The sequence below is a fragment of the Desmodus rotundus genome, chromosome 4 (genome assembly GCF_022682495.2).
Source record: "Desmodus rotundus isolate HL8 chromosome 4, HLdesRot8A.1, whole genome shotgun sequence".
Taxonomy (NCBI): Eukaryota; Metazoa; Chordata; class Mammalia; order Chiroptera; family Phyllostomidae; genus Desmodus; species Desmodus rotundus.
Genome location: NC_071390.1, coordinates 140,237,678 through 140,263,299, shown reverse-complemented (window position 1 = coordinate 140,263,299; position 25,622 = coordinate 140,237,678). Strand labels below are relative to the sequence as shown.

The 25,622-nt window shown below is 35.8% G+C and overlaps 1 protein-coding gene across 1 annotated transcript in view; it reads right to left on the bottom strand.

The window, feature by feature from the left end:
• Positions 1–25,622, bottom strand: part of MALRD1 (MAM and LDL receptor class A domain containing 1) — a 543,248-nt gene that overhangs the window by 93,568 nt on the left and 424,058 nt on the right. Inside the window, 5 exon segments of the mRNA XM_071221350.1 lie at positions 10,350–10,416; positions 14,779–14,800; positions 22,200–22,252; positions 22,735–22,830; positions 22,833–22,980. Of these exon segments, the coding sequence (XP_071077451.1) occupies positions 10,350–10,416; positions 14,779–14,800; positions 22,200–22,252; positions 22,735–22,830; positions 22,833–22,980 (386 nt within the window).

Sequence of the window (25,622 nt, the reverse complement as noted above, 5' to 3'; positions counted from 1 at the left end):
AGAATTTTTTTCTTTTCTAATAGCCTATTTCTCTCCCAGCTCCACAATATTTATTACCGTGACAACAGAGCAAACTTTAATACCAAGTGTAGCAAGTACCAATCCTTAATTTTTGTCCTTAAATATTGCATTGATTTTTCTAGGTAAATATTACATCCCTCGTTCTATTTCAAAAACAAATGAAATCTACAACACTAAAAAAGTTCTTCGGGTGTCATTTGTACACTGTTGAATTTTGCTGCTTTTAGAAAGTAAGCCCATCTGTTACTTTCCTATCCATTTAATCAGGTCTTGGAGTATGCTCACCTTCATTTGAGCTTTCGTTTTCTTAAACATTTACTGTTAAGTGCAAGCCTGTTTATATTATAATAATTGTTGCTAATTCAGAATAGAACTTGTTTCCATATATCTTCTTCAATTATTGTGCCTACTGGTGAAAGGAAATTTATCGTGTCTTGCTTATTTATCTTGTACTCATCTACCTTGCTGACCCTTCTTATCATTCTAATATTGTCACAGTTAATTTGCTTGAATTTCCTGGCTGTAAACATCTGTAATAATGTTAGCGTTTCTTCTTTTTTCAATATGTTTTTATTCTTACTTCCTTTGCTTGTTCCTTTGGCTAAAACATCTTGAGCAAACAGAATAATCCCAGTGCTAGCAGATCTCCTTTTTAAGTTGACTTTAAGGGAAAATGCTTTCAGTTTTTAAAATAGACATACACATTTAAATTTTTGGAAGGGAGGGCCTATATATTTGACTTTTAAAGTTTCTACTATGTCATTCAATCTGCTCAATCTTAATCTCTCTTTCTTGGGGCAATTTTGGTGATTTATATTTTCCCATAAAATTGTCTCTTCCATGTGTTAGATTTGGAAAAAAAATACACCTACATGACCTCCTCTGAGGCTTACTACAGAAAAGATATCTAAATGCCCTCTCCTTTAAATCGACTCTTCGAAACTTTGAGATAATTTTCATTTATGAAAAATGCAAGTGTTATTATGAATATATTTGTTAGTTCTTAGCAGTTGAGTACTCTGAAAAAATAACAGGGGCCATGCTCTTAAATTTTGATGATTTGTTCTGTATTCCACCTAGTGAAGAACTATTTTGGTTGCTATGGAGATGATTTCCATAATGTTATAAAAGGAAGTGGCAAACGCATTACTAGTGCTTCCCACTTAGATGTAACATTTTAAAAAATGTTCTTTAGTAAATAAAACAAGTATGAATTATACATTTTGGTAATATAGAAGTCTGGTTCAATTCATAGCTCTGTTGTGACAGAGAATGTTGTTTCTTAGAGAATGTCCATTTTCCTGCTCTCCCTTAGGAAAAAGTTAGATAATTTATTCAAAGTCCTGGAGTTAGTAAGTGTGGATGGTGTTCATACCCAAAGCCAGGTTTACCTGTTTTCAGAGTTATATCCATGTTCTATTGTGTACACTACCTAGAGGACTGGGCTTATGTGCATGGGGGCTCAGGGAAAGCTCTGGAGAGGAGGTTCTATACAAGTTGGGGCATAAAAAGATGAATCGGGAATTGTCCAGGTAGTCAAGGTGGAAAAGTGTAAAATGGGCAAACGGAACAGCACAAACACTCAAAGAATAAAAGTATTCAGTGTGTTAAATAGCAGCAAACAGCCAGGCACAATTAAAACTTAGCTCTAGAATTTCTTTAGGCATTTGATTCAAATGTGCTCATAGAATCTTGAGCCACCTACTCAAATCTCCAAAGAGGTGACACACTGTAATAGTTGATCATCTGTGAGTATAGGCTCTGGCCGAAGACTTAGGTTTGAATGTGAACTCCACAACTTTCTTGTTCTTTATCTCTAGGAAAATTAGTAAATTTCATCAAGTCTCATCACCTTACCGGCCAAATTAAGCAGCTTATTGTTTTCCCTATAGGTTTACATGAAGGTCAACGGCATCTCAGGTATTTAAGTGGTGCTTGACATATTGTTATTGGTGATAACACACTCTTCAAATTTTTAACATTTGAGGCAAATAAAAGAAAAGGCAAATTCAAATAAAATAATACTCCCTGTGACTTTAACAGATCATTTTCCTTTAGCCTGCCCCAGGAGGGCCCGAGGGACTCTCCGTAACTGCTCCACGGTCCAGTCGTGCTCTGCTGCGGATGCGCCATAGTGTGTTCAACTGCTCTCCTGTGTGTGGGCATTTCGGTGGTTTCCAATACTTTGGAATTATAAAAATATTACAATGAGTAACACGGTGGACATGTATTGTCTTTCAGAGTGCTGCACCAGTGAAAATTCCAGAGGTGAAATTATTCGGTCAAAAGTAAATGAATATGTAGTTTTGTTAAATATAGCCAAATTCACCTCCACAGGAATTATACCAATATTCATTTCCACTATCAAATTGCCTGTTTCTTCACATCCTTGCAAATAGAGTACGTTACTCATTGGAGAGGTAGGGAATAGCGTCTTATGGTTTTCCTTTTTTTTTTTAGTCACTTTATTTTGATTTAATCTTTTTCACATATTTAAGCATCATTTTATATACTTTAAAATTAATCATTGTCTGTTTTATTATATAATGTTTGGGCTTCCCTCATATCTTATAATAGTTCTTTAAGTATTAAAGATATTTGGCCTGTTTGTGAGCTATATAAGTATTTTCTTTCAGATTGTCACTCGTCTTTTAATATGGCTCATGGTATTTTTGTAGCAGGACAGGTTCTTTTAACCAAGTTTTTATGTAGTCAAGTTTATTAGTATTGTATTTGATTGTATTTGGACTTTGGTTGTCGAAAAAATACTTTTTCACACATCCAGATTATAGGAAAATTCATTTTGTATTCCCCTAGTATGTGTATGATTTTACTGTGAATTCTGATTCACCTGCAATTTATTTTTACATGTGTATGGTGTGAGATATTGGGTCTAATTTTGTCTCTTTTTCCAAATTACTAACTAGTTGCCCAAACACTTCTTTTTAAAAAGTTAATTTTTACCTAGTGATTTGAGATGCTATCTTTATTATTTACTCAATTTTTGGGTGCACTTAGATATATTTCTAGACTTTCTATTCTATTCCACTAGTCCAAACTGTCAATATTAACTATTGAAGTGTGGCATTATATTGTTTGTTAATAAGGGCCTTATTCTATTCATATGAGTGAGGCTATTATTAAGGCCTCTTCATTGTTTGTGTTTCACAATATTTAACTGGCTAGTTCCATGTTTATTTTTCCATGTAAACTTTAATATCAAATTGTTTAACCTCCATGAAAAGTTTGTAGGTATTTTGGGGACATTCTGTTAAATTCATAGATTAACCTAGGGTGAAGTAAATTTTTATGATGTTGAGTCAGCTATCCAGAAAAAGAATTCTCTTTCTACTTGTTCAAGTCTTCCAAGATTGTTTTTTTAATCATACAAGTTTGATTTTTATTTTATTAAACTGACTCCTAGTTTAACTTTTCATTTTTATTGTGAATTGAATATCCCTTCCTGTTTCTCCTCTAGTTTTGTTTGTGTATATACTATTTCTGAATGCTAATTTTATACACATCAACCTTGCCTACTGAATGTTTTTTAATTCTGAATTAATTTTTATAATAAACTCTTGGGTTTTTCAGGTATACTGTCATGATAATTTAACTTCTTTTCTAATTCTTATGCTGTTTTTTGGGGGGTGCCAAGCTGTATTGCCTACTCTCTCCCTCATGACACTATGTTAATTATCAATAAAAATAGTGGTCATAGTAGAAATGTCTTTTGTGATTCGCTATTAAGATGCTGAATTTAGAAATAAGAAATTTATATTTTATCATATTAAGGAAGTACTAAATACCAATTTGTATTTTCCTTAGTGCTCTTTTAAAAAAATCAGGAATGGATATTGAATTTTGTCAAAAACCATTGTTGAACTCTGGAGACAGTCACAATAGGTTTCTATATTTCTTTGTGTCTAGAAGCCTAATGCTAGAGTAATCTCTTGTCCTTATTTGCCCTTTTCTCTTAGGACCCATGCAAATATTTTTTATTATTTTAGAGTCTAATATTTTTACTAGGTTATGCTTTGGAGCTGCTGGTTTTGTGGCAAATTTCCTGGGTAACTATTGACCCTTTTCTTATGTAAATTCATATCTTTTCATTTCTCAAAATGTTCTCTTGGATTATAGTTTTAAACATTAGTTCTATTCCACTGTTTTGTTTTCCTCCTTAGAGACACCGATGTTCTTCATCTTCCACTTCAGCTTTGAATCTTGCTTTCTCTCATTTTCACTCCTTTGGTTTGGTTATTTTCTCACCTCTGTCCAAAATTCCTTAATAAATTCACACTTTATTTCCCTTGGGAGAATCATAATTTTTGTCTTTCCTTTTTGTTTCTTATCTTTCCTATTTTAGATCAATTCTTATTTGACTCTTACTATTTTGTTGTCTATTTGTATTTAGACTTTGAATTTCTCACTTAAGGCCCTGCCTCATTCCTAAATGCTTTTTCTGACAATATTTAGTTGAGTTTGGAGTGAGGGTCTTGGAGAATTCTCTTTTTCGCTTCATGTTTCTTTGTCAGTTTGGTAGGTGAAAGTAGAGTGTTCATAAGCTAAACTGTATTGTAAACAGTGGCTTTGTATAAATGGAAATTGTGTTTGTCTCTTAATTTCACGGCTAGGGTTGGGGATTTAAGGTCATTCACAAGATACCTCATTTGAAGTGCTGTCTTTTGTCACTGCAGCAATGTAGAGTTTCTTTAATGGATAAAACTTATATTTTGGTTTTTAGTAACTATTCTGTCCTACAAACTTTAGAGCAAATACTTTTCAGTACAATGAACACATGATATACTCAATATACTTCTTGCTGCCTATATAGAAGCACTGATACTTTTTCTAGAAATTTCAGGACTTTCCATTTGTATCCATTCATTCTTCATTCAGTATATTGTTCAAATAGCTCTTATAATGTCAGATATGTATTAGATACTAGCCATGAAAGGTATAGAAAACATGAGCTTTATTTTGTAGAACAATTGTCTTCAAACTTTTTGTACACACATTCTGCAAAAGAGTTTTTGAAAAACTTTGCAGTTCCTTTAATAGTAAGTCAAAATTATTTTTTCTTAGCATTAAGCAATTACAAAAGATATACTCTGCAGGCTACTGCAAAAAAAACTCTTGCACATTTTAAATGTAGACTTTGAAATGTAAATACCATAGTAATTGAATATATATAATCTTCCAACAAATAATACATGAAGTAGTTTGTTTTTATTTTTATGTTTTGAAGTAGTTTGTCTTTAGCATTTAGACATATTAATTGTTCCTTTTCTTCCTAAAACTAATATTTTGATTTCCCCTTCCAACAGATTACTATCCAAATATATTTTGTACTTTAAAGCCTTGGATTATGTTTTTCTGCAACAAAATAAGGACAATAATTGATTTTTAAATTTTCAATAACCATAATTGTCCAAAAGTTATCTTTATAAATAAAACTAGTAAAAGTTGGGCAAAACAAATTTTGATAGTCACAAAGAATAATATTTTATTGGAAATGTAATTCTTAATAAGAGAGCAGATTCTCATAAATCTTTTTAAAAATCAAGTTACTTTTTAATAAAACTAATACTGTAAAATACATAGCAAGGTGGTGGAATCACAGAGGAACCCAGGAGGAAGAATGAACCATTCTTCTCTCTGGTTGGTCTGGGAGGAAATGTCATTTGTAAGGGATCTAAAAGATTAAAAGGCATCCTTTGGGCAAATAAGGTAGACAAGGGAAACCCTAGGCAGAAGAAACTGTGTGTGTGCAAAGCTTGGAAAAAGAGAAAAATGTGGCCTATGTAGGCAACAGATCTTAATTTTGACATGATAAATTTGTGATGCCTGTTAGATACTGAATTGAAACTGGATGAAATTTGGCGTCCTGTTAGCAATTGAATTTAAGAATGTAAAATTTAGTGGGTAGGTTTAGGCTGCTGATAAAGCATATCTGAAGTCTATAAATCAACCCAGGCTCTGATGGGATCACGTAGTAAGTAAGAGTAGGCAGAAAAGAGAATCACAAGCTCTGAGGACTGCAGCACTGCCTGTGGGAGCATCGGGGGAGAGAGAGGGAGAGAGTGACGGAGAGAGTGAGAAGCATGGTCGGTGAAACACCAGACAAGGTAAAGGGGAAAAGTGCTTCACCCTCAAATGCTGCCACCTGGAGAAAGTGAGAAATGAGAAAGTGCCATTTTTACTGCCTTTTTAATTGTAGGTGAAAGTGCCTTTCCACTATAAGGGCTTCTTAGAAGTGGCATTTAAAATTTCCAAGAGGTGCTTTTTCCTTTGTCATCACTCTGTGTTTGATTTCTTCTTTTATTAAATTACAGTTAGATAAATTGGCTGAGCAAAAACATCTAGGATTTTATTAGGTTTTTCTTTTTAGTTAAATACTTCACTATGTTGTCAGTGTAGTCCATGGATATAAAGTAATATGCATATAACTACATATATAGTTATAACTAAGCCATATATAACTACATATATATTTTAAATTTCAGGTTGTTTCCTATTTCTCCATTTTAGCTTTGCTGACTTGACTTTCTTTTCTTTCTTGTAACCTCTTTCCTTCCCTGCATATTAATTTGGAATTTATATTTCATAGGTCAGTCTATTTTTTCCTAACAAATACATTGAAATATCAAAATAACATAACCAAACCTCTTTAGCTGAAGGACAATTTCCCTGTTTTGGTTCAGGCTTTGCTTCTTCAGCCCTTGAACAAACATGCCAAGCTGTGGTGTTTCTCAAGTAATGGAAAAATATGGTTCACCTAGCAATTTTTACTCTTGTGAATAAATGCACACTCCCAGGGTCCCAAACGACCTTCATATAAAGTCTCTCTCTTGGGGGGATTACAGGTCTTTTCTGAAGGCACCTGGGATCCCAAGAGGAAATCCAAAGGCTTGCTTGTGGGCCACCTCAGGCGGCCAGCGAAATCTTGTTTTCACAATGACCTGGATGGAAGGTGGGGCTTGCTTTGCTGTCCTTACTTCCTTTGGTGACACAGAAAACTGAGGTCCCACTCAGGAAGGGGAGAATAGGGCCTGACGTAGAGCCAGTAGCTTTCCACAGTGCCCTTTAGCACAGGAGACAGTTCTCTGGGGCGTGGGCCCAGCTCCCACTCCGAAAAGCCAGTGGGGAGTGAGGTCCAGTACATGGGACCCGTGCCCACAGATAGGTTCTCCCGTGGGGAATCAGGCCTGCATTGTACCTAGGCTGCTATGAGACTTGCTTTTTTGCTAAAACTCCCTCATCCTGAATTGAGGCAGCAAACTTTTACTGCGTTATCTTTAAAGTAACTTCCTAAAATCTATGCTAAACCTTCCAAGGACAAGCGTAACCAGTTCAACCACTTTTCCCTTTACATTTGCAAATATCCTTCTTTTCTGATGTAATTAGCAACATCCTCTCCTTTGTTTTCCAAAAAAGCTAACCACCTAAAGCAACCTGTGCATATTAAATGAGGACCATCCTCAACGTAATGCGCTGAGAAAAGCAATAAAAGCCTGTCAAGGCAGGGGTCAGGGCCCTCTTCCCTTGAGAGAGTGGCCGTGCAGTCCTTTTTCCTCCACAGGACTCGGTAGTCCGTGTGAATTTGTCTCGTCTCAGCCACAGTGTCGTGGACACCGCAGGCCAGTGTCTGCATCTGAAACTGTGTACTAAAGCCTCCTTCATTTAACCTTCAGTCCAAAAGGAACACCTGCATGTGACAAGTGAACTGGACACTAGATTTACTTGGAGATAAATTTGACATTAAGTGGAATTGGCAATAATTTGCATGATCATTTGGCATTTCAGTAAGACATGCTATGTTTAAAATAAAGAATTGTGCATGGATAAGGCAAGGGGTAGATACTGCAAAGTTATTTGTGAAAGCAAGTATTTAAAAACCACACAACCATTATCAGGATAAATGGGGTAAGTTAATGATAAAAACCCATACATTAAATACTGAATGTTACAAAGCATAAAAGCAAACAATACAACAATACTGATAGCTGCCATTCCTACAGTATCTTGTATGTGTCAGGCCCTGCGCAGTGGTTCACATATATTAACCCCTTTCAATCCCACAGCTACACACTGAGACAGGTGGTGTTACGTTCTCTCCTATACCAAAAAAGGAGCCGATACTCGGGCAGGTTAAGGACTTTCCCAAACTACCCTGCCCAGTGGTGGAATGTGGAGCTATATGTACCGACACAGAAGAACAGCATGAGATTTCATAAAGAGAGAAAAAAGAATCACAAGGTACAAAGTAGATGCATAAAGTATAATTGACATTGCTGTAACAAAGTATACTTGTATGTATACGTATGTTTGTGAAAGAGAAAAATATCTCAGTAAATATAGATTATACTACTACAGAGTGGTATTTGGATGCTGGAATTTCTACTTTTTGTCCGTTACATTATGGTATATTTAACAAATTCTTATTTAAGTAATATATTGCAGTTCATAATTTTAAATATCATATTGTCATGTAAACATTTTTCTAAAGTCAGTTTTTCGCATCCATGTTGTAGATAGCACTAATTTCAAACATTGTTTATATTGATGGAAACTGTAACTACATTTAGGCTATTGAAATATTATTTACTATCCACATTAATATGTTAAAACATTTGAAGACTTTTTTAGCTAGTGCATTCCTTTCTACATTTTGCTGCACTGATTTCCTTTCCTTAGTCCACCCCCTCTCAATAACCCTCTCACACCTTCTCCCACCTTAGAGTTTCCATATTTGACAGAAACAAGTTTCAGACATCCCCATCGGGATGTCAATTTTTTTGAATTTAGTTAGGTACTTAAGGATGTTGCCAAGAACAAAAACCTCTTTGATTGCTCAGCTGAGACGCTTTATAGTCTGGGAGTTTTCTGGTCTATAACAGAGTTCAAAAATGCAAATGTCGTTACTGTGAACAGTTGACACTAAACAACGTTATTCACTCAGCTGACATTCAACACTCATTATTTATGACATCATTCTCACTTTCAGATTTTAAAATTAGTTTGATGCACCTTATCTTTCTATGAAGTTACAGTATGATAAATTAATCTCCATGAAATGGATACAGGGGAAAGTACACTTTTGTTGAGATGTAAAATAAATTAGGTAATTAATTTGAGAGGCAACACACTTTGAGAAACTCATTAATAATTCAGTTTCAACAATGTTAATGTCTAAATATGTCTCATCATAATTTTTTTTTGATTTTATTTATTTATTTTTAGGGAGCGGGGAATGGAGGGAGAAAGAGAAAGAGAAACGTCAACATGAGAAACATCATTTGGTTTCCTTCCATAACACTCCAGCCAGGACCGAACCTGCATCCCAGGCCTGTGCCCTGACCAGGAATTCAGCTGCAGAGTTTTCACTTTGTGGAAAGACGCCCAAGCAACTGAGCCGCACCAATCACGGTTCATCATAAAAATTTTTGTTGTTGTATTTCATAGAGGTTTTTGCTTTTAGTAGGAACAAATAATATTTCCTAAAAATGAGTGTCGATCAGAGGAATATAAGGGCTGAAGCAACTGTTAATTAGTGTTTTCCAGATAGTTCTATATGTTTTCTTTTGACTTGAGTATCAACCTACAATCAGCTCTCCAATAAGCAAAATATTGTGTCCACGGGTCTGCTAGATAAAAACGTCATAGACGTGAATGTAACAGAATATGCATCATTTCTTTTGGAATTTATGAAACTGTTTTACAAAATTCCCTAAAGGTTGAGAGGGAAAAGAAACCACACAATCTTTGATATACAATGTAAGTAGTTCTGATAGACTTCGCAAGGCCCATTTATATTTTTGTTTAAAATATTTTAAGTCTGCAAAGGTATTTTTTATCTGTACCTTAACTTTTAGCTACTCATAAACATCCACTGCATAAACCAGAAATTTCTGTTATTTATGAATTAATTTAATTCTTTGTTGCTAGAAAAAAGAAATATGGAATTTGAAATAAAATGAGAGAAAAGAAAACATAGACACTAAGTTAATCTGAAGTAGGATGATACCCACATAAAAATCTTTTTACAATGTGATATAAATATTAAAAACCAGGAATAATGAGTATTATTAAAACTATATACTCCATGTAATATAAAATGCCGAAGGACATACAATCACGTTAAATAATTGATATTGGACTGAAATGCACTCACACTTTCTTTTATCCATCAGATATACATAAATAATACCATTTTCCAATATGTTTACCTTAATAAACACATATTCATTGATGTTCTATTCTATCAGCCTCAAGAAACAAGTAAGCCGAATGCAATGAATATTTTTTAAAAAATAGACAAGAGCCCTCACCAACACATAGCACCATTTTTCTCCACCACGCAAGTCCCGCCGTTTCTGCAGTAAGCTGTTGGACACTCTAAAGAGAAGAATCACAGAGAACCACAGTTAATTATAAATATCATCAGGAAGAAGATGGCCATATCACTGTTAGTCATTGCATTAAATCTAACCACTGAGAGTAAACTGAGAGTAAACTGCTATCTAGTTGCTAAACGCACAAGACTTCTCCGAGGCTACTTTCCTGCAGCCCCCAATTTGTTCAGCAGCCGTTGCTTCCTGGATGTGTTCATCCTCTTCCCATGCCCGAGTTGTGGACTGGAAAAGGACTTTCTTCTCCCGTGTTAGGAAATATGCTTTTTCTGGGGCTTGTTTCTTGTCTTGACTACCCTTACTCCTCCCTTTAACTAATCACAGTAGGGAGAAGGGTACTCAAAATGAGAATAAAGAGCTTTATTCTTTGGGTACCAGGGGCAGGTTCAACTGAATAGAATGGATATCAAATTTCCTTCCTAAACAAGAAATTAGCTGGTTTGATTAAAAATAGCTCCCTAATATGATAAAGCATAAATAGATACAATCCTTGTTAGATAAAGTATTTTATGATTATTTTTGGTAATTCAGTCTCCCTTCAGCAAGAGTTTTCTTTTAGTAAAATGCCAGTAGAGTGTCTTGTACTCCAAAGTACCAAAATACATAGAGCTGAACATTTTTTCTGGGTTCAGTAATTACTTTGATGGTAGTGAGTAACACATAGGCTAGCTTTACATCAGAATGATTCCGTGGGAATCTGAATATGTATGTTCTTGCACTGAATGATGGTGCACAATGGAAAGGAGAATGGGGTAGGCCAGAACAAGGGGTGAATCCTGGTATTTTGGAGGATAGACGATTTGTAGATTACCTCTAATGGGTTCTTCCGAGTTTCTGCCCTCTAGCCAGGTTCTTTATGCATAAAGTGGAATGACACAGTGTATACTATTTTCATCTTTAATCTACTCAGAACAATTTAGAGCACAGAGTAGAGACATGGAGAAGGGGATGGATGTGACTAGCTAGTAGTGAAGAGACTAAATATATCTCCAGTAGAGAAGTAGATAGTTCCCTAGATGAGAAATAGGAATTGGTGGTGTTGACTGTAGAGTCAGCACAAGTTCCCAGGCCCTTCAGGCACACTGCTATCTCACTGCCTTGTAGCCTCCTGCCTTGGTTATTAGGACCGTGTGTCTGGAGGTCAATGCAACTCATGCCTGATTTTGTAGAAAAGATAATTCTTGGAAGGTTTCAAGTTTGATCCTACTGGGGTGTGTTGCTTTGGAAAAGAAAGAACATGTATAAACTGGACAAGTGAGAAATAGACAAAGAAAAGTAACTTTTAAGCTTAAATGTAAATAATTTGCAACTAAGCACCTATCTTTGTTGTTGCTGTCATTCCTCTCAATATGTATAGAGACCAAGGAAGTGACAGCTAATACGGGGTGGATCACTGGGGAGACTTATAATCACCTGAGTCCTGGCTTTCCCTCCACGATACCTGCTCAGGTAATAAGTTGTGTGACTGCAGGGCAGGTATTTTAAGTATAAGGTTCTTCATGTTTAAAGTGAGGATTAGATCACCTTTGTTACAGGGCTGGTGGGAGGACAAATTAAATTTATTCATAACATTTCTACACTAGTGAATGATATGCATAAATTAATAAATAATGGTTCTCATCTACCCCTCTATTTTGGGGGGTTCCTTGAATTTCCCGTGAAATCTAATTTCCACTACCATTGCACTCTCCAGCTTGTCATCCTCCTTTTCTTTTCCCCTGCCCTCATTGTGACCACCAGCAGCACGGCCATCTACTGAAGACCAGCTCTGTGTCATAATCTGTCCTAAGGGTTTGACCGGTGTTACCTCATTTAGTCCTCATAACATTATGTGTCACATCCCACACTTATCCTTCTTTACAGAGCAGGAAAACGGTTAATAATGTAATGCTCAAGTTAACAGCAAAGGAGCAGCAGATATTGAACTGAATTCTGACCCTCTAACTCCAAAGCCTGTCTATATAAAAATGTCAAATGATCCACTATTCAGTTCAGAAATTCTATAACCTCTTGCAGTTCTTGATATGATGGGGTCATGAACCCCTTTGAATCACATGGTGTTTATGCGCTGCCATGGATTAAATATCCATATACACAATAAACAGTGGAGGAGTTTCAGGAGCTGTCTGGATTCTGAGAGCCCACCAGAAAGCATGTGCAGCAAACCAAATTCTCAGTTGGCACAGACCGTTCTCTTTATCTTGAAATCCCCACACAGGGACTGCAGAAGAGATTAACTGTAGCTCAGAAACTTGAAATAGCACCACAGTACTTGCATGAGAAGTTTCTGTTTTGCTTTCATTTGGTTTTAAAACCTTCTGAAATGTTATTTAGCGTTATTATTATTATTGTTATTGTTCATATACTAAATTCTATCCATAATATCCCATCCTTTAAATTTATCCTATATATTTTAGTGCCTTTTCCTAATTCTCCTTCAACTAGATGACCAGCCTAATCACCTTTGCATGACCTTTATTAACCTCTACAACTGCAAATGACTGGAAAAACACTTTCAACTTAAATTAAGCCAGACAAATTCTGTTCAATGATTTTTCTGTTACACAAGTAGCCAAACTTGAAAATAATATGTCTTTCTGGTGAAGCTTGGGAACAGGCCTCATCGAAAAATACTTAACCTGCAACACCCGCACATTGTGTGAGTTTGATGTTCTTGTTAATGACTTAAACCTCCAGGTGAAGGTAGACCAGCTGCTCACCATCTGTTGTGTGGCCACTGGGAGAATTACTGGATGCTGTAAGGATTGGGCTCGTAAAAGTCTATGAAATGCTGACCTTAAATTAAGGTAGTATGTGCCTGGAAGAAACAGGAGGGTGTAGTGTGCATTGACAAATCTTAGCGTGGATTAGTACTAAAGGCATTCTTAGAAACAAAAGTATTGATTTTAATATATTTGATTGGCAAACTAAAAAGCAAATAAAATATAGAGGACACATAATATAATACAGATGTTATTTTTGAAAACTCTTTCACTAGTCTTTATGTTACTGTAACCCAGAGGCTATGGTAATATGACTGATATGTTGTAAATGAACTGTAAATGAATTGGTGAGTGATTAAAATAAATGGAGCAACAAAAATATGTTCTATATTATTACCTACAGTGTATCTATTCCTCAGTATGAATGGCAGGTCTTCTGTTTTTCTCAACATATTTTAAAAGGTAAAACATGTCAAAGCAGACAATAAACCATAGCATGTTTTAATATAGTTGTTCTTGTATAAAATGATCCTAAAGAAAAATCTCACCTTTATGTAAATAAATTTGGGTACTGGACATAAGTACTGTGTCTTAATAGTTTCAAAAAAAGGGAACTACCTCATTAATATATTTCTAATCTGAGGCATGTGAAGCGCCTTGGAGAGAAATAATGCCAAAGAACTTTTATCTTTGCCTATTTTGTGGAACCAGACTTACTCACTTCTTAATTACCCTTTGTGTTCATAAAATTCAGTGTTGTGTGAATATTCACTTTCAGCAGCATAAAAAATAAGATTTCCTACACTATGATTTGGTTATAATTATCATACTGTTGTTGCTTTTAAGGTCTTTTTTCTTGAAAGATACAAATAATATAGTCTTACAAAGATACAGAGAATATCGTTTTCATATAAACTTTCTGCAATTTATGTAGCAAATATGAGTGACTACACCTTTTATCACCAATTTATATTATCTTTTAGTTGTGACAAATCTACATTGCCCCTAACTATTATTTTATATATCTTCTGTATGAAATAAAAATTCAGTTACTCAGGAGAGATGCTAATAATGGATCATAAGTTAAACTTACTAAAGCAGTTTTGATGAAAGTACAACCACAAATATACGTTATCAGCTCTTATAAATGTTCCAGGGTCACAGAGAAGAAAAATGTTTAAAAGTCAGTCTCAAATTTAATAAACTAACTTTTAAACATGACGAGCTCATACAAATAGAGAGCTCTTGTGAAGGAGTGGAAGAAAACTACAAATTTTAAAAAATTAATAACATGTTAGATTTATAGGGCTTGCTTGTTATATAAACAGAGCCATTTATCAGAATATATAAATATATAATATAATATTAAATTATAATACAGTAAATTAAAATTAAGTATTTGATTTTTCTTTATTTCCAAACATTGTTTATATAGAATAAGCATGAGTTTGTTATATTATATACTTGTAGTATTTAAATGCCAACATTCTTCCTGCCTCAAAACAATAATAAAAATGCAATTATTTCATGCTTGCTATGATTTAGATTTCAAGTTTTAATGTTACTGTCTGCAGGTTAAGTTCGTGTCTCCTATTGTGAAGAATATTTGAACAGGTGTGGAGTACCTGAGCAGCTGGACTCCTCCAGCTGGGAGTTGTGCGGTGGGTGACCCCATCACAGCATCATGAACTGGGGTGCCCCTGTCAGAGGGGGGTACGGCAAAGCCCTGTTGGAACAGCTGACATTGGCTGGGGAGAAAACAACCATCATCAGCATTTTTACAACAAATTTTTTCTAATGAAATAATACAGTTTATTGTTTTATCCCTCATTTTTCTAGTCTTATATTTAAATTATATATTAAATTAATAACTTGAAAATTTCTTCAAAAAGAAATGTGTTGATGGAATCATTACTCAGCTCTGCATTATGTATGTATAAAATTCATTGTATGCACTATATAGTCTGAATTGATTTTAGACTAGAGACAAATTTATATCAAGGCAGATGTCTATTGCTCCCCTAAGGTTCCTGATATTATGTATGGTTGAACTGATAGTTACTGTAACTCGCTTAAGTGTTCATCAGTGTTCAACTGAGTTATAAGTCGTGAGTAGCGGGTAGGTGCCTGTTAGATGTGGGTGATGCTATAGGTCACTGCAGCTCAATGTACTATGACTATGGGCCTTTCCAGCATTGCGTTAGTGCGTGATGTAAATATCTCACAAATCCCAGCGTCTCTTGGTAGCTTGACTTTGAGTGACAAGCATAAATCCCACTCATAAGACTTGGATTGTTTTAGAAAAATGTCTTTTATTGATGCCTGACAAGAGTTCTGACAGCTCAATGGCAACCTAGTCCTACAAAGTACTTGACCTCTCTTGGATGCTACTCTTAGTTCTTAAACTGTGTTGCTGTGTTCCTCCCTCTCATTCTTAGTGTCTTTAGGATGATGACTCCCACAAAGCAGTAGGCTATGTTTCAGACCCCTTTTATGAGCTAGAGCTAAACCATAACTTTTCATTCCAGACTTCCATCACATGTCTCTATTCCTTGAGCAGCTGGAAACCAGCAGGCCTGGGATTCAGGCGGGATCTCTGTTTTCACTGGTTATACTTCCATTTTGATCCATGCCAATATTTAATGTCTCCAAGCCTTTTTATGTGATAGCTCTTCTCTCTAGCATTGCTATGGGTTTGGAATAGAGGGGAAGTGTCAAAGCAGGAACCAACTGCACTGCCTTGTTAGAAATACTGGATAGATTTAGAAAGCACTAAATAATAATGATATTGGTCTACACTGTTCCTCTAAGTTCCTTTGAGTCATAGCATTTTCCAGAGATATGTGGAAGATGGCAGCGAACAGCCAGGGCTTTCTGGGCCTTAACCCAAGTTCAACAAGACTACCTCTGCTTTTCTTTGATGTACTTAACGGTATCACACATAATATCTTATTTGAGCATTTTAATCCAAACCTGCTGCTAAAAATTTAAAAATGATTGATCTAGGAAGTTACTTCTATTAAAATAAAGATAACTAAGTTCAAACTTCTCAAGCTAAATGGATAGTTCAGAAGACCCAGGAATAAGGATCCCTGTGTGTGGTTCTTACACAGATTTGTGTCAGTTATGCCACAGTTTTTCCTTTGTTCAAGCATATTTGTGGGCTGGAAGGAATTGTTTATTTGAGTTACCATTGGATATTGGCATGGCTTAGTTTGAGAACTGCCTATCAAAATTTATTTTCAGTTTGGACAAAAATGATGTTTTTAAGAGCCTATATTTCTATTGATTAAAACACTGGCTCTGAACAATTAAAGTGATGGTATTTGTTCAGCAATCCTTCCGGAGGTGCTAGGACATCATTTTAGCATCAATAAATATTATTAAGCTATCACTACATGTAGGACACTATGCTTAGCACGTCACCTGAAGAGTACAGGGGAGATATTTTAAAAAAGAGAGACAAGAACATATAACACAACAAAGGCAGGATAACATACAAGATGATCAGTAGCTCAATATAATGATAAAGGAAATGCCGTAAGGCCAGACTTGATTGGGAAGCTTTGGTGTAGATAAGATTGTAAAAACAAGAGAATCCTTCGGTGTAGGGAGGTCTGTAGAGACTGAAAGTAAAGTAGAATATTGAGATGTGTTTTAAAATTCAGTGTTTCCAGAGAAAAGCCCTTTAGCGGAGTGGGAATAAGTCTATAGACTGAGAATCAATAAATCTGATATTGGGACAGTGAGTAAAACAGTTTGCCTTTGACAGGGGAACTTTTTAAGAAGGTGGTGCAGAAAACCTAAAAAACAAGGCTGAAACCAGACTGTGGAAATGGCTAAAGTCCCGAGAGAAAAGATCATCCTTAAGCTTTTCCATAGGGTTAAATGATTTTAGGGATATACATTGACAAGATAAGCCATATTGCAAACCAAGTAAACTAGAAAATAGCATAATTTTTCAACTTGTATATGATGAAGAGATGTTTGTAAAAATTGTGTATGTATATGCATGCATCTATATATTCACATGTGAGTATGTGTATATATACACATTTTTATTATCGATTTGCATTGCAAAGGGTGGAAAGATCATATAAGATGATAGTTTTACATTTCTAAATAATAAAATATGTTGAAATTTGTATACAAAGGTAATAGATAATACTCATCTACTTGTAAAGCATTATTTTGAACCCTCCTCTCAGAAATATGAATCCTTCCATATTTCTTCACCCAATTTCCAGTGAGACTGATAGTTTATTTTCAAGTTCACTGTACAATGAGGATCTGTAACTTATAAGTGGTATAAATTCTCAATTATGGCTCAAACAGCATTAATGGACATAAAAACATATGTATACAAAATATTAATGGTTTGAATTTATTGAAAGTTTTATTTTTTCCTTTTTATAGAAAGTTTTCAGTTTAGACAGTTAACAATTGGCCTTCTACTTTATGAAATTGAAAACTAAAATCATGCTTTCTGTGGCATTTTAAATAGTATAACATTAAAGTTAATAGATGTTTATCAATTTCCTTTTAAAAGTAGGTGGCAAATAAATTATGACTGCAATTAATATTTATTGACATGCCTACAACAAAGGACATTGTACCAAATATAGGGAAACAAACTGAACCACTGTTCTCTTTTTCTGTTATTATTAATATATACATACAACAAAGAACATTTCCAGAATTAGTCCAAAGAAGCTATACATAAAATTTACAGGAAAATGAGATTTCAAAATGTTTCCCTGGACAATGTCTACTTTTGTCACATTCACTTTCAAATGTTATGGTTTAATGTCTATATAAAAATATTTATTTAAATCTGTCATCATGCAAGAGGCTGATATTCTTTCATACCTAAATGAGCTAAGTAACAGAGTACTATATGGTTTCTAGCTCATTCATCAGGTAGATGATGCATTAAAGATAAACAGTTCATGAATGTTTCATTGGTATTACTTCCCTAAAGCAAAATTCCTGTTATAGATTTTAACTGCTGCATAAAAAAATATACCCAAAAGTAAAGCATGTATGGCTATGGAATTGTATCCACTCAATATTAAATTAAAAAGTCATGTATGCAGCAGATCAATATTCCTCACAGCTAATAAGCATGGTCTTTGGGCCCCAGGAATGAAGGCTACAGCCTATCAAGGTACAAATCAACCTATCACAGATCAGGGCCATATTTACTTTACCCTGGAATTAAATCCAACCACTACTGTCATTGAAAATACTAGCAATTTAAATAATTTTAAATAAAACTATAAAAATAATTTAATGGGAAAAGGATAAGAATATTGTAATGTACTGTGTGTACTATGCACTTTAGCACATTAATTCATTAAATCCTCTGATACCTCTGTAAAGTAGACTTAATCACCCTGATTTTAATTGAATAAACTAAGGAACACTTTAGTGAGAAGGGGAGATGTCACGTGCAGAAGATGATCTTTACACTATCACTGAGAGGCACCATAGGATATTGAGATTGTAAGTAAAATATTTGAAGGTCAATAATAAAAATATTGGTAATAAATATTGATTTGCAAATCTTATGAGCATGACCCATCCCAACTGTTCCGAAGTGGCACTGAACTTCATAGGACACATCAAATACTACTGAAAGAAATTAAAGTTGGAAACTGGGTAAATTATCCATTTCCCTCCCTGTTTTTCAGAGCTGTGTCTGTATTTGATGGATAGCTTCCATTGCCTCTTTTGAGCTGTTCTCTACCTTCTCTCCCTGCTCTAGGGCCCTGGGAGGCTAAACTACAAGGACACATTAACAAGCCTCTTTGTCCTTTGGATTTTGATTAGGTTTTAATTTTGTTAAGGATTGGCTAATGGGTAGCACCCGCTGGAGATCAATACAAGGGAAGAGACTGTGAGGGCACCCTTTAACCAAACACCACCACAGCTCTCAGATGGAACTCTGACGCCGGGTTCTGTACAACTCTCCCCTCCTCTTACGCCCTTTGGCCAATGGGTGATAAAAGCCCCTATTCTTACTAGCCTGTTTGGTTTCCCTATGCATACTATTTCCCTACTAAATAATCCCTTTATTAAAATATTCTCAAATTATACAGCATTAATGCCCCATCTGTTTCTTGACATAATATTGTCTGATACAATATCTAATGAAATCTTAAAATCTCCTTGGTAAACGGATTGCTACCGGTGAGAAGAATGTTCTTAGTTTTTTGCTACTTTTCCATACTACTTATTTTTTTCATTTTTTAGGGAAAGGGTTATTTTTGGTAAAATAAGTATCACTTCAGTTCATTAAAATATGTTTCCAATGAGAGGACAATATTAAATATACATTATTTGTAAATGTTGAACTCATCACAAATTTGTTTAAACATTCTGACCACTACAGCATTTATTTTTGCGATAATAGAAAACCTTCAAATACCAATTGCTATCGATTTTCCTGCTTAGAATTGTAAACATCTCAGAATCCTATTCCTACAGCATTTAAACATGTGCAAGCCACTCTAAACAAACAAACCTCTTATTTTGTTCTACATCCCACTGAATGTCAACCTCTTGAAAAAGTCTATAATTGATTTCTCTTTGCCATTTCCCATTTTCTCAAGAAAAGATTGACTTCAGAATTCTTCCCTCCTACTCCACAGCAAGTTCTCTCTCCAAGATCACCAGAAACCACCTTTTGCTTTTTCCAACCTATATTTTTTAGGCCTAATCTCTCAGAAACATTCCAGCCTGTGAGAACTCTCTGATATTAAGGCTTTCTACCCTTAAGATCATCCATCTCTTGCTGTTGTTCTGAGGTGTCTATGACCACATCTCAGTGTCATTCAGTGTTTGGTTTTCTTAACTATCTTTTAGATGTTCCTTAGGATTCTGTCTGCTACCTTCCCATTTTACTCTTTTTAATTGATCTACACCCCAATTTCAACCATCATGTGCTGATGGCCATGTATCTTCATAGATATTGCTTTCTTTCTTTCCTGAGCTCCAGATATCCATTTCTAAACACACTCTGAACATTTCTGTGTGGATGTGCCACAGATACCACAAATGCAACATCTTTAACGATGAAGCCAAAAACTTACCCTAAGAGGTCCTTCTCCTCCTATCTTCCCAAGCACAGGAAACGGCAGATTAACTGTCCTATAGCCCAAATCAGAAACTTGGAAACTGTTCTTGATTACTCTATCTTCCTTATCACCTGAATGTGTCTTAAATCTACTCCTATCTCTCCTATCCCTCACACCATTATTTAATCAATACCTTTTCGTTTCAACTACAGCTTCTCTAACCGGTCCTCCTTCCTCACTCCAATCCATTCCATGCAGGACTTAGCTGTGCAGCCCCGGCACAACAGGGGAGGACTCTTCAAGATCCAGTCCCTGCTTATCTCTCGAGACTTACTTCCACATTTCTCAGCATAAACTACTCTAGTTATAGGAAATATGCTTCAAAGAACTTTTCCTCTATTCTTGGAACATGCTTCACTGGAATTAAACATCTCTATTGCCTAATGACTCTTTGACTTTCCAAATTTGACTCTTTTTAAAGTTTACGGACTCCACAGTTAGAGAGTAGCTCAGGAATTCAATAACCCTATGTTTATATCTGTCACAGAACTTGTCACTTGGAATTCCCAACTATCACCTGTCTCCTTCAGTGATATATGATGTATCTATTAACTGAGCAGGTACAATGCCATATTCATCTGTATCATCAACGCCCAATACAATATATGGCCTTAATTGTGTTCCTATTGCAAGTTTGTGAAAAAATGAATGAATGAATGTGAGTTCACAAACACCATTCTAAAGCATTAGGTGAGCCCAGATAAGGACTATTAGCCCTTCAGTTTTTTGTAAATTACCATCATTGGATGCTTTCATTCTGTAATTTTACTCTAGCACTTTGTGCATTGTTCATCATCACACAATCTACCCCACAGAGTCAGAACTTGATTAAATATTTCAGAGATGGATAGAAGCAATTCTCCCATGATAGCAGTTTGTCCTAATGTGGACTTACTTCCTTCAGGAGAACTTCCTATATTGCCACCTTGTCAAACACCAATTTTCAACAAATGCTTAAAAGTGTAAGGATATAGTACTTTCCTAAGCTTCTCTTTAAATAACATTGTCATTGAAAGTCAAATATCATATGATTATATTGAAATTAATATGATTTGTATCAGCCAAGTTACATTAACACCCTGATGGGAATAGCGATACGTAATTTGGCAGGATTTTTCTTCTTTATTTACTTCCATGTGTTTACCTTGCCCCTAACAAAATATCATAAGACTTGAGAAGTCGGCTTCATTACAGAAAGAATATGCATGTACTGAATAACAGCAAAATAGAAAACCAGTCTCTAAGTCTAAGCCAGGAAAAGTAGTTCACAGATTTAAGGCTGAAACTCTTTAAAAAAAAATTACAGTTAAGGCTGAAACTTTTTTTTAAAAGATTTTATTTATTTATAGAGAGAGTGTAAGGGAGGGAGAAAGAGAGGGAGAGAAACATTGATTGTGAGAGATACATTGAACGCCAGCCAGGGCTAAGGCTGAAACTTCGAAATATCCAATGGCTGTCTCCCTTTTCCGATAGTTACCATAGTTCCAGATGCCCACACTAAATAGGGCACTGATATTACCTTATATTTTTTTGCATGTTCCCCTTTTACAGTTATATTCCAAATTGCTTTTTACTATTTCAAAAAACTGTGGCCATTAACATATGGCTTATGGAGCTGTATTACAGCAGCCCTTGCCAAAATATAATACCATTTAATATAAAATAAAACCAAGCAAAGGAAACAAATACATAAAATGGTAATGGTGCTCTGATTCTACCATGATTATGTGCTCACCTTCAAGTTTTGTGTAATTACTTAACTAAAACTCTTTCTTCACTATCTGACATAGGCTACTTAAAATAAAAATAGAAGATGCTAAATAGAGGGTTGGAGATTTTCCATGTATTCCCTCAAATCCTCACAGCCCTGAGAGGTAGGCATCACACGGATGCTTACACTGACTCACATGTCTTTCCAAGACTGCACAGGTAGTGATGAGGATGAGACTAAAACCTCTGTCTTTAGGGTTTACATGAACTCATTAATGACATAATACCTACACAGGTAGTTGTCCAGGTCCAGCCCCTACCTTCATATATTCATTGAAATGAATATTTGCCCATGGCACTTTGCATGAGTATCTTCACAAACATTTATGATGGGAAGAAATGATAACTATATCCACTTCAATCCATTCCCACAAACAGTTTTTAAAACAATAACCAATACATAAGACCATCCCCACGTGAGTGACTCAGATGTAAGTAAGAGAGGAAATCAGGTAAGTTCAACAGAGATTAGTGTGGCTACACAAACAGAATGCTTCTAGAAATTCTAAGCAAGGGCTACATGCTTTGTTTAGCAAGCAACAGAAAGAACTATGTTATTGATGATATGATCACAGTGTGGCTCTAGAGAACTTTGTTTTATCTGTCAGGCTCTTTCTATCGTTCCCAAACAGCACTTCTTCCCTGGTACACTGAGTTAGTGAAAGAACTCACAGCAGCTGGCTTCCTCTTCATTAAAGTGGCAGTTGGGCACTTCATTGCAGAGCAGGAGGGATGCCACGCACTTGTGGGTGGAGCACAGGAACTCATGTTCTCTCCGAGCCAAGGCAGGGGGCTGAGCCAACAATACATCTCATCTGATCCCTCTAAGCAATCCTCGCGTCCATTACATTTCCTTGAGGGAGGGACATGCTGCAGTGTGTAGGCACCAGAAAACTGATCAGCTTCACAAGGTGGTGGCTGTGGCGTTGGGACCAAAAAAGAAACCAAGTCGAGTCATTTTTGGCATTGGGAGAGTTATGTCTCTGTCTAGTGTTGAAACATGGTAGGATATATTTATTCTTGGATAAACATGAAACATTTTGGTAATTGAAGCAACATAATTTCCAATTAGGAATAATATGAACTTTATAAAACATACAAAAGTTATTAGAGAAAATGCTTTATCTACTCTTCAGAAACACCATTCTTAAAAGGGGCATCATGGTCATGAAAAATGGTACTTTTAAGTTAAAGAAATAAATTTTATTCATGATCCTGAAATGTGCTCACTGCATCAGATTTTCCTCACAAAGATACTTTAAACAGTAAACTAGGTACTTTGGAACAGTGCACTAACAACTTAGAATTTAAGGGAATTGTTATTATATCAGTGTACAGTTGACTAGCGGTCCCTTAGTGGCCTCCGCTTGGGGAATTGGGCTCCTTTGACCGTGGTCAGTGACAAGTAACAGAAGCAGAGTTCTGCACTGGTTTTGTTAGCCCTGCAGTTTGATCTTGGGTCTTGAGTCCAGCCAAGGGCCATATACTTCCTTATCTAAAAGAGCAGGTAAATCACAGTTTAAGCCAGGATACTGCACTTGCAGGAATCTTGATGATAATGTGGTTCAAACCTACCCAACTGTTTTTACAGATGAGGGTACTAAGGTACATAAAATTTGAGTGTCCAAAGATATATTGCCAGTTTAATAAACTTTTATCATATGAACCTGTTCTGCAGCAAATGTTTAAGTCAACTCTAAGTAAAAACTTAAAGTGTGAGCAAAGAATCATGTATATTCACATACAAGTCCTGTATATTCATATATATTCTCTCGAGAGTGGAACTAAATATACAGGGCTGTACTAATTTGCTGGAATAGTATTGGAACTGTTCTTACTCTTCACATTGTTCCTGCGGAAGTTGTTGATGGGCTTATCAGTATATAAAGGGGAAAAATAGATAGTAGTAAGGACTAGTTCAGAAGTAGTTTATTTGTGTTACTTACATTTTAAACTAACGTTATTTATAAATTACATGAGAATGATTTGTTTTATATATAAAGATGGTGTTGTGAATTCATTTTAAAAATGAAATTTGAAACTTTTCCCTCTCTACTTGGTCAGTAGTGGTGATATATTCAGAATGCATTTAGACTCAAACTCTATGTATCTGAGATCTATGTGGTGGCTTAGGAGTCTTTGTTCATGGCAATCAGCATATTTAATTCAGGGAGACAACTTCCAGCCAAGATGGAGGCATAGGTAGATACACTTTACTTTCTTGCACAACCAAAAAAGGACAACAAACAATTTAAAAACCAAAAGCAACCAGAAAATCAAACTGTATGGAAGTCTGACAACCAAGGGATTAAAGAAAAAACATTCATCCAGACTGGTAGGAGGGGCAGAGATGGGTAGGTGGGGCAATAGAGGACATGCAGCTATAAACACCTGTGGGGGTTGTGGTGGCATGAGAAACTCCCAGTCTCACAGGAGAGTCTGCTGGAGGGACCCATGGGGTCCTAGAACGTACACAAATCCACCCACCCAGGAATCAGCATCAGAAGGGCCCAATTCACTTGTGGGTAGTGGGGGGAAGTGACTGAAAGTGGGGCGAGAGCCAAGCAAGCAGCATTGTTCCCTCTCTGACCCTTCCCCCATATACAGCACCACAACACAGTGAAGTGGGTGCCATGCCCTGGTGAACACCTGAGGCTCCGCCCCTTACAATGTAACAGGTGGACCAAGACAAAGACATATGGCCCAAATGAAAGAACAGATCAAAACTCCAGAAAAAGAACTAAGCAATGAGGAGATAGCCAACCTATTAGATGCAGAGTTCAAAACACTGGTAATCAGGACGCTCACAGAAATGGTTGAGTACCAACACAAAATAAAGGAAGAAGTGAAGTCTATAAAAAGTGAAATAAAAAATATATATACATGGAATCAACAGTAAAGGGAAGAACTGGGACTCAAAAAACAATTTGGAACAGAAGGAAGAAACAAGAATTCAAAAAAAGGAGGAGAGGCTTAGGAACCTCTGGGACAACTTTAAACATTCCAATACCCAAATCATAGGAGTGCCAGAAGGAGATGAGGAAGAGCAAGAATTTGAAAAGTTTTTTGAAAACATAGTGAAGGAAAACCTCCCCAATCTGGCAAAGGAAATAGACATGCAAGTCCAGGAAGCTCAGAGAATCCTAAAGAAGTTGGACTCAAAGAGGGCCAAACCAAGACACATCACGTACATATAAGTTCTTTGGCCAAAAGCTTATATGTGCCAAAGAACTTATATGTATGACGCATGGCCATAAACTAAGGTGGGGGATGCTGGAGGGAGGGGGATTGCTGGGTGGAGGGAGATAAAAGAGAGAAAAAATGGGACAATTAAAATAGCATAATCAATAAAATACACTTAAAAATAATTAGGGAAGAGGGTAACCAGTTTGAGACATTAGTACTATGCTCATATCTAACTGCCTAAGATCAGAGCAGCATATATGGTTGGCCAGAAAGTTCATTTAGTTTCGTCTGTAAAATAAAAGACACATTTTTCATTTTTGCCAGTAACTTTATTGGTTTGGATATTTTGAGTATGTCAGCTATCTCCCTCATGG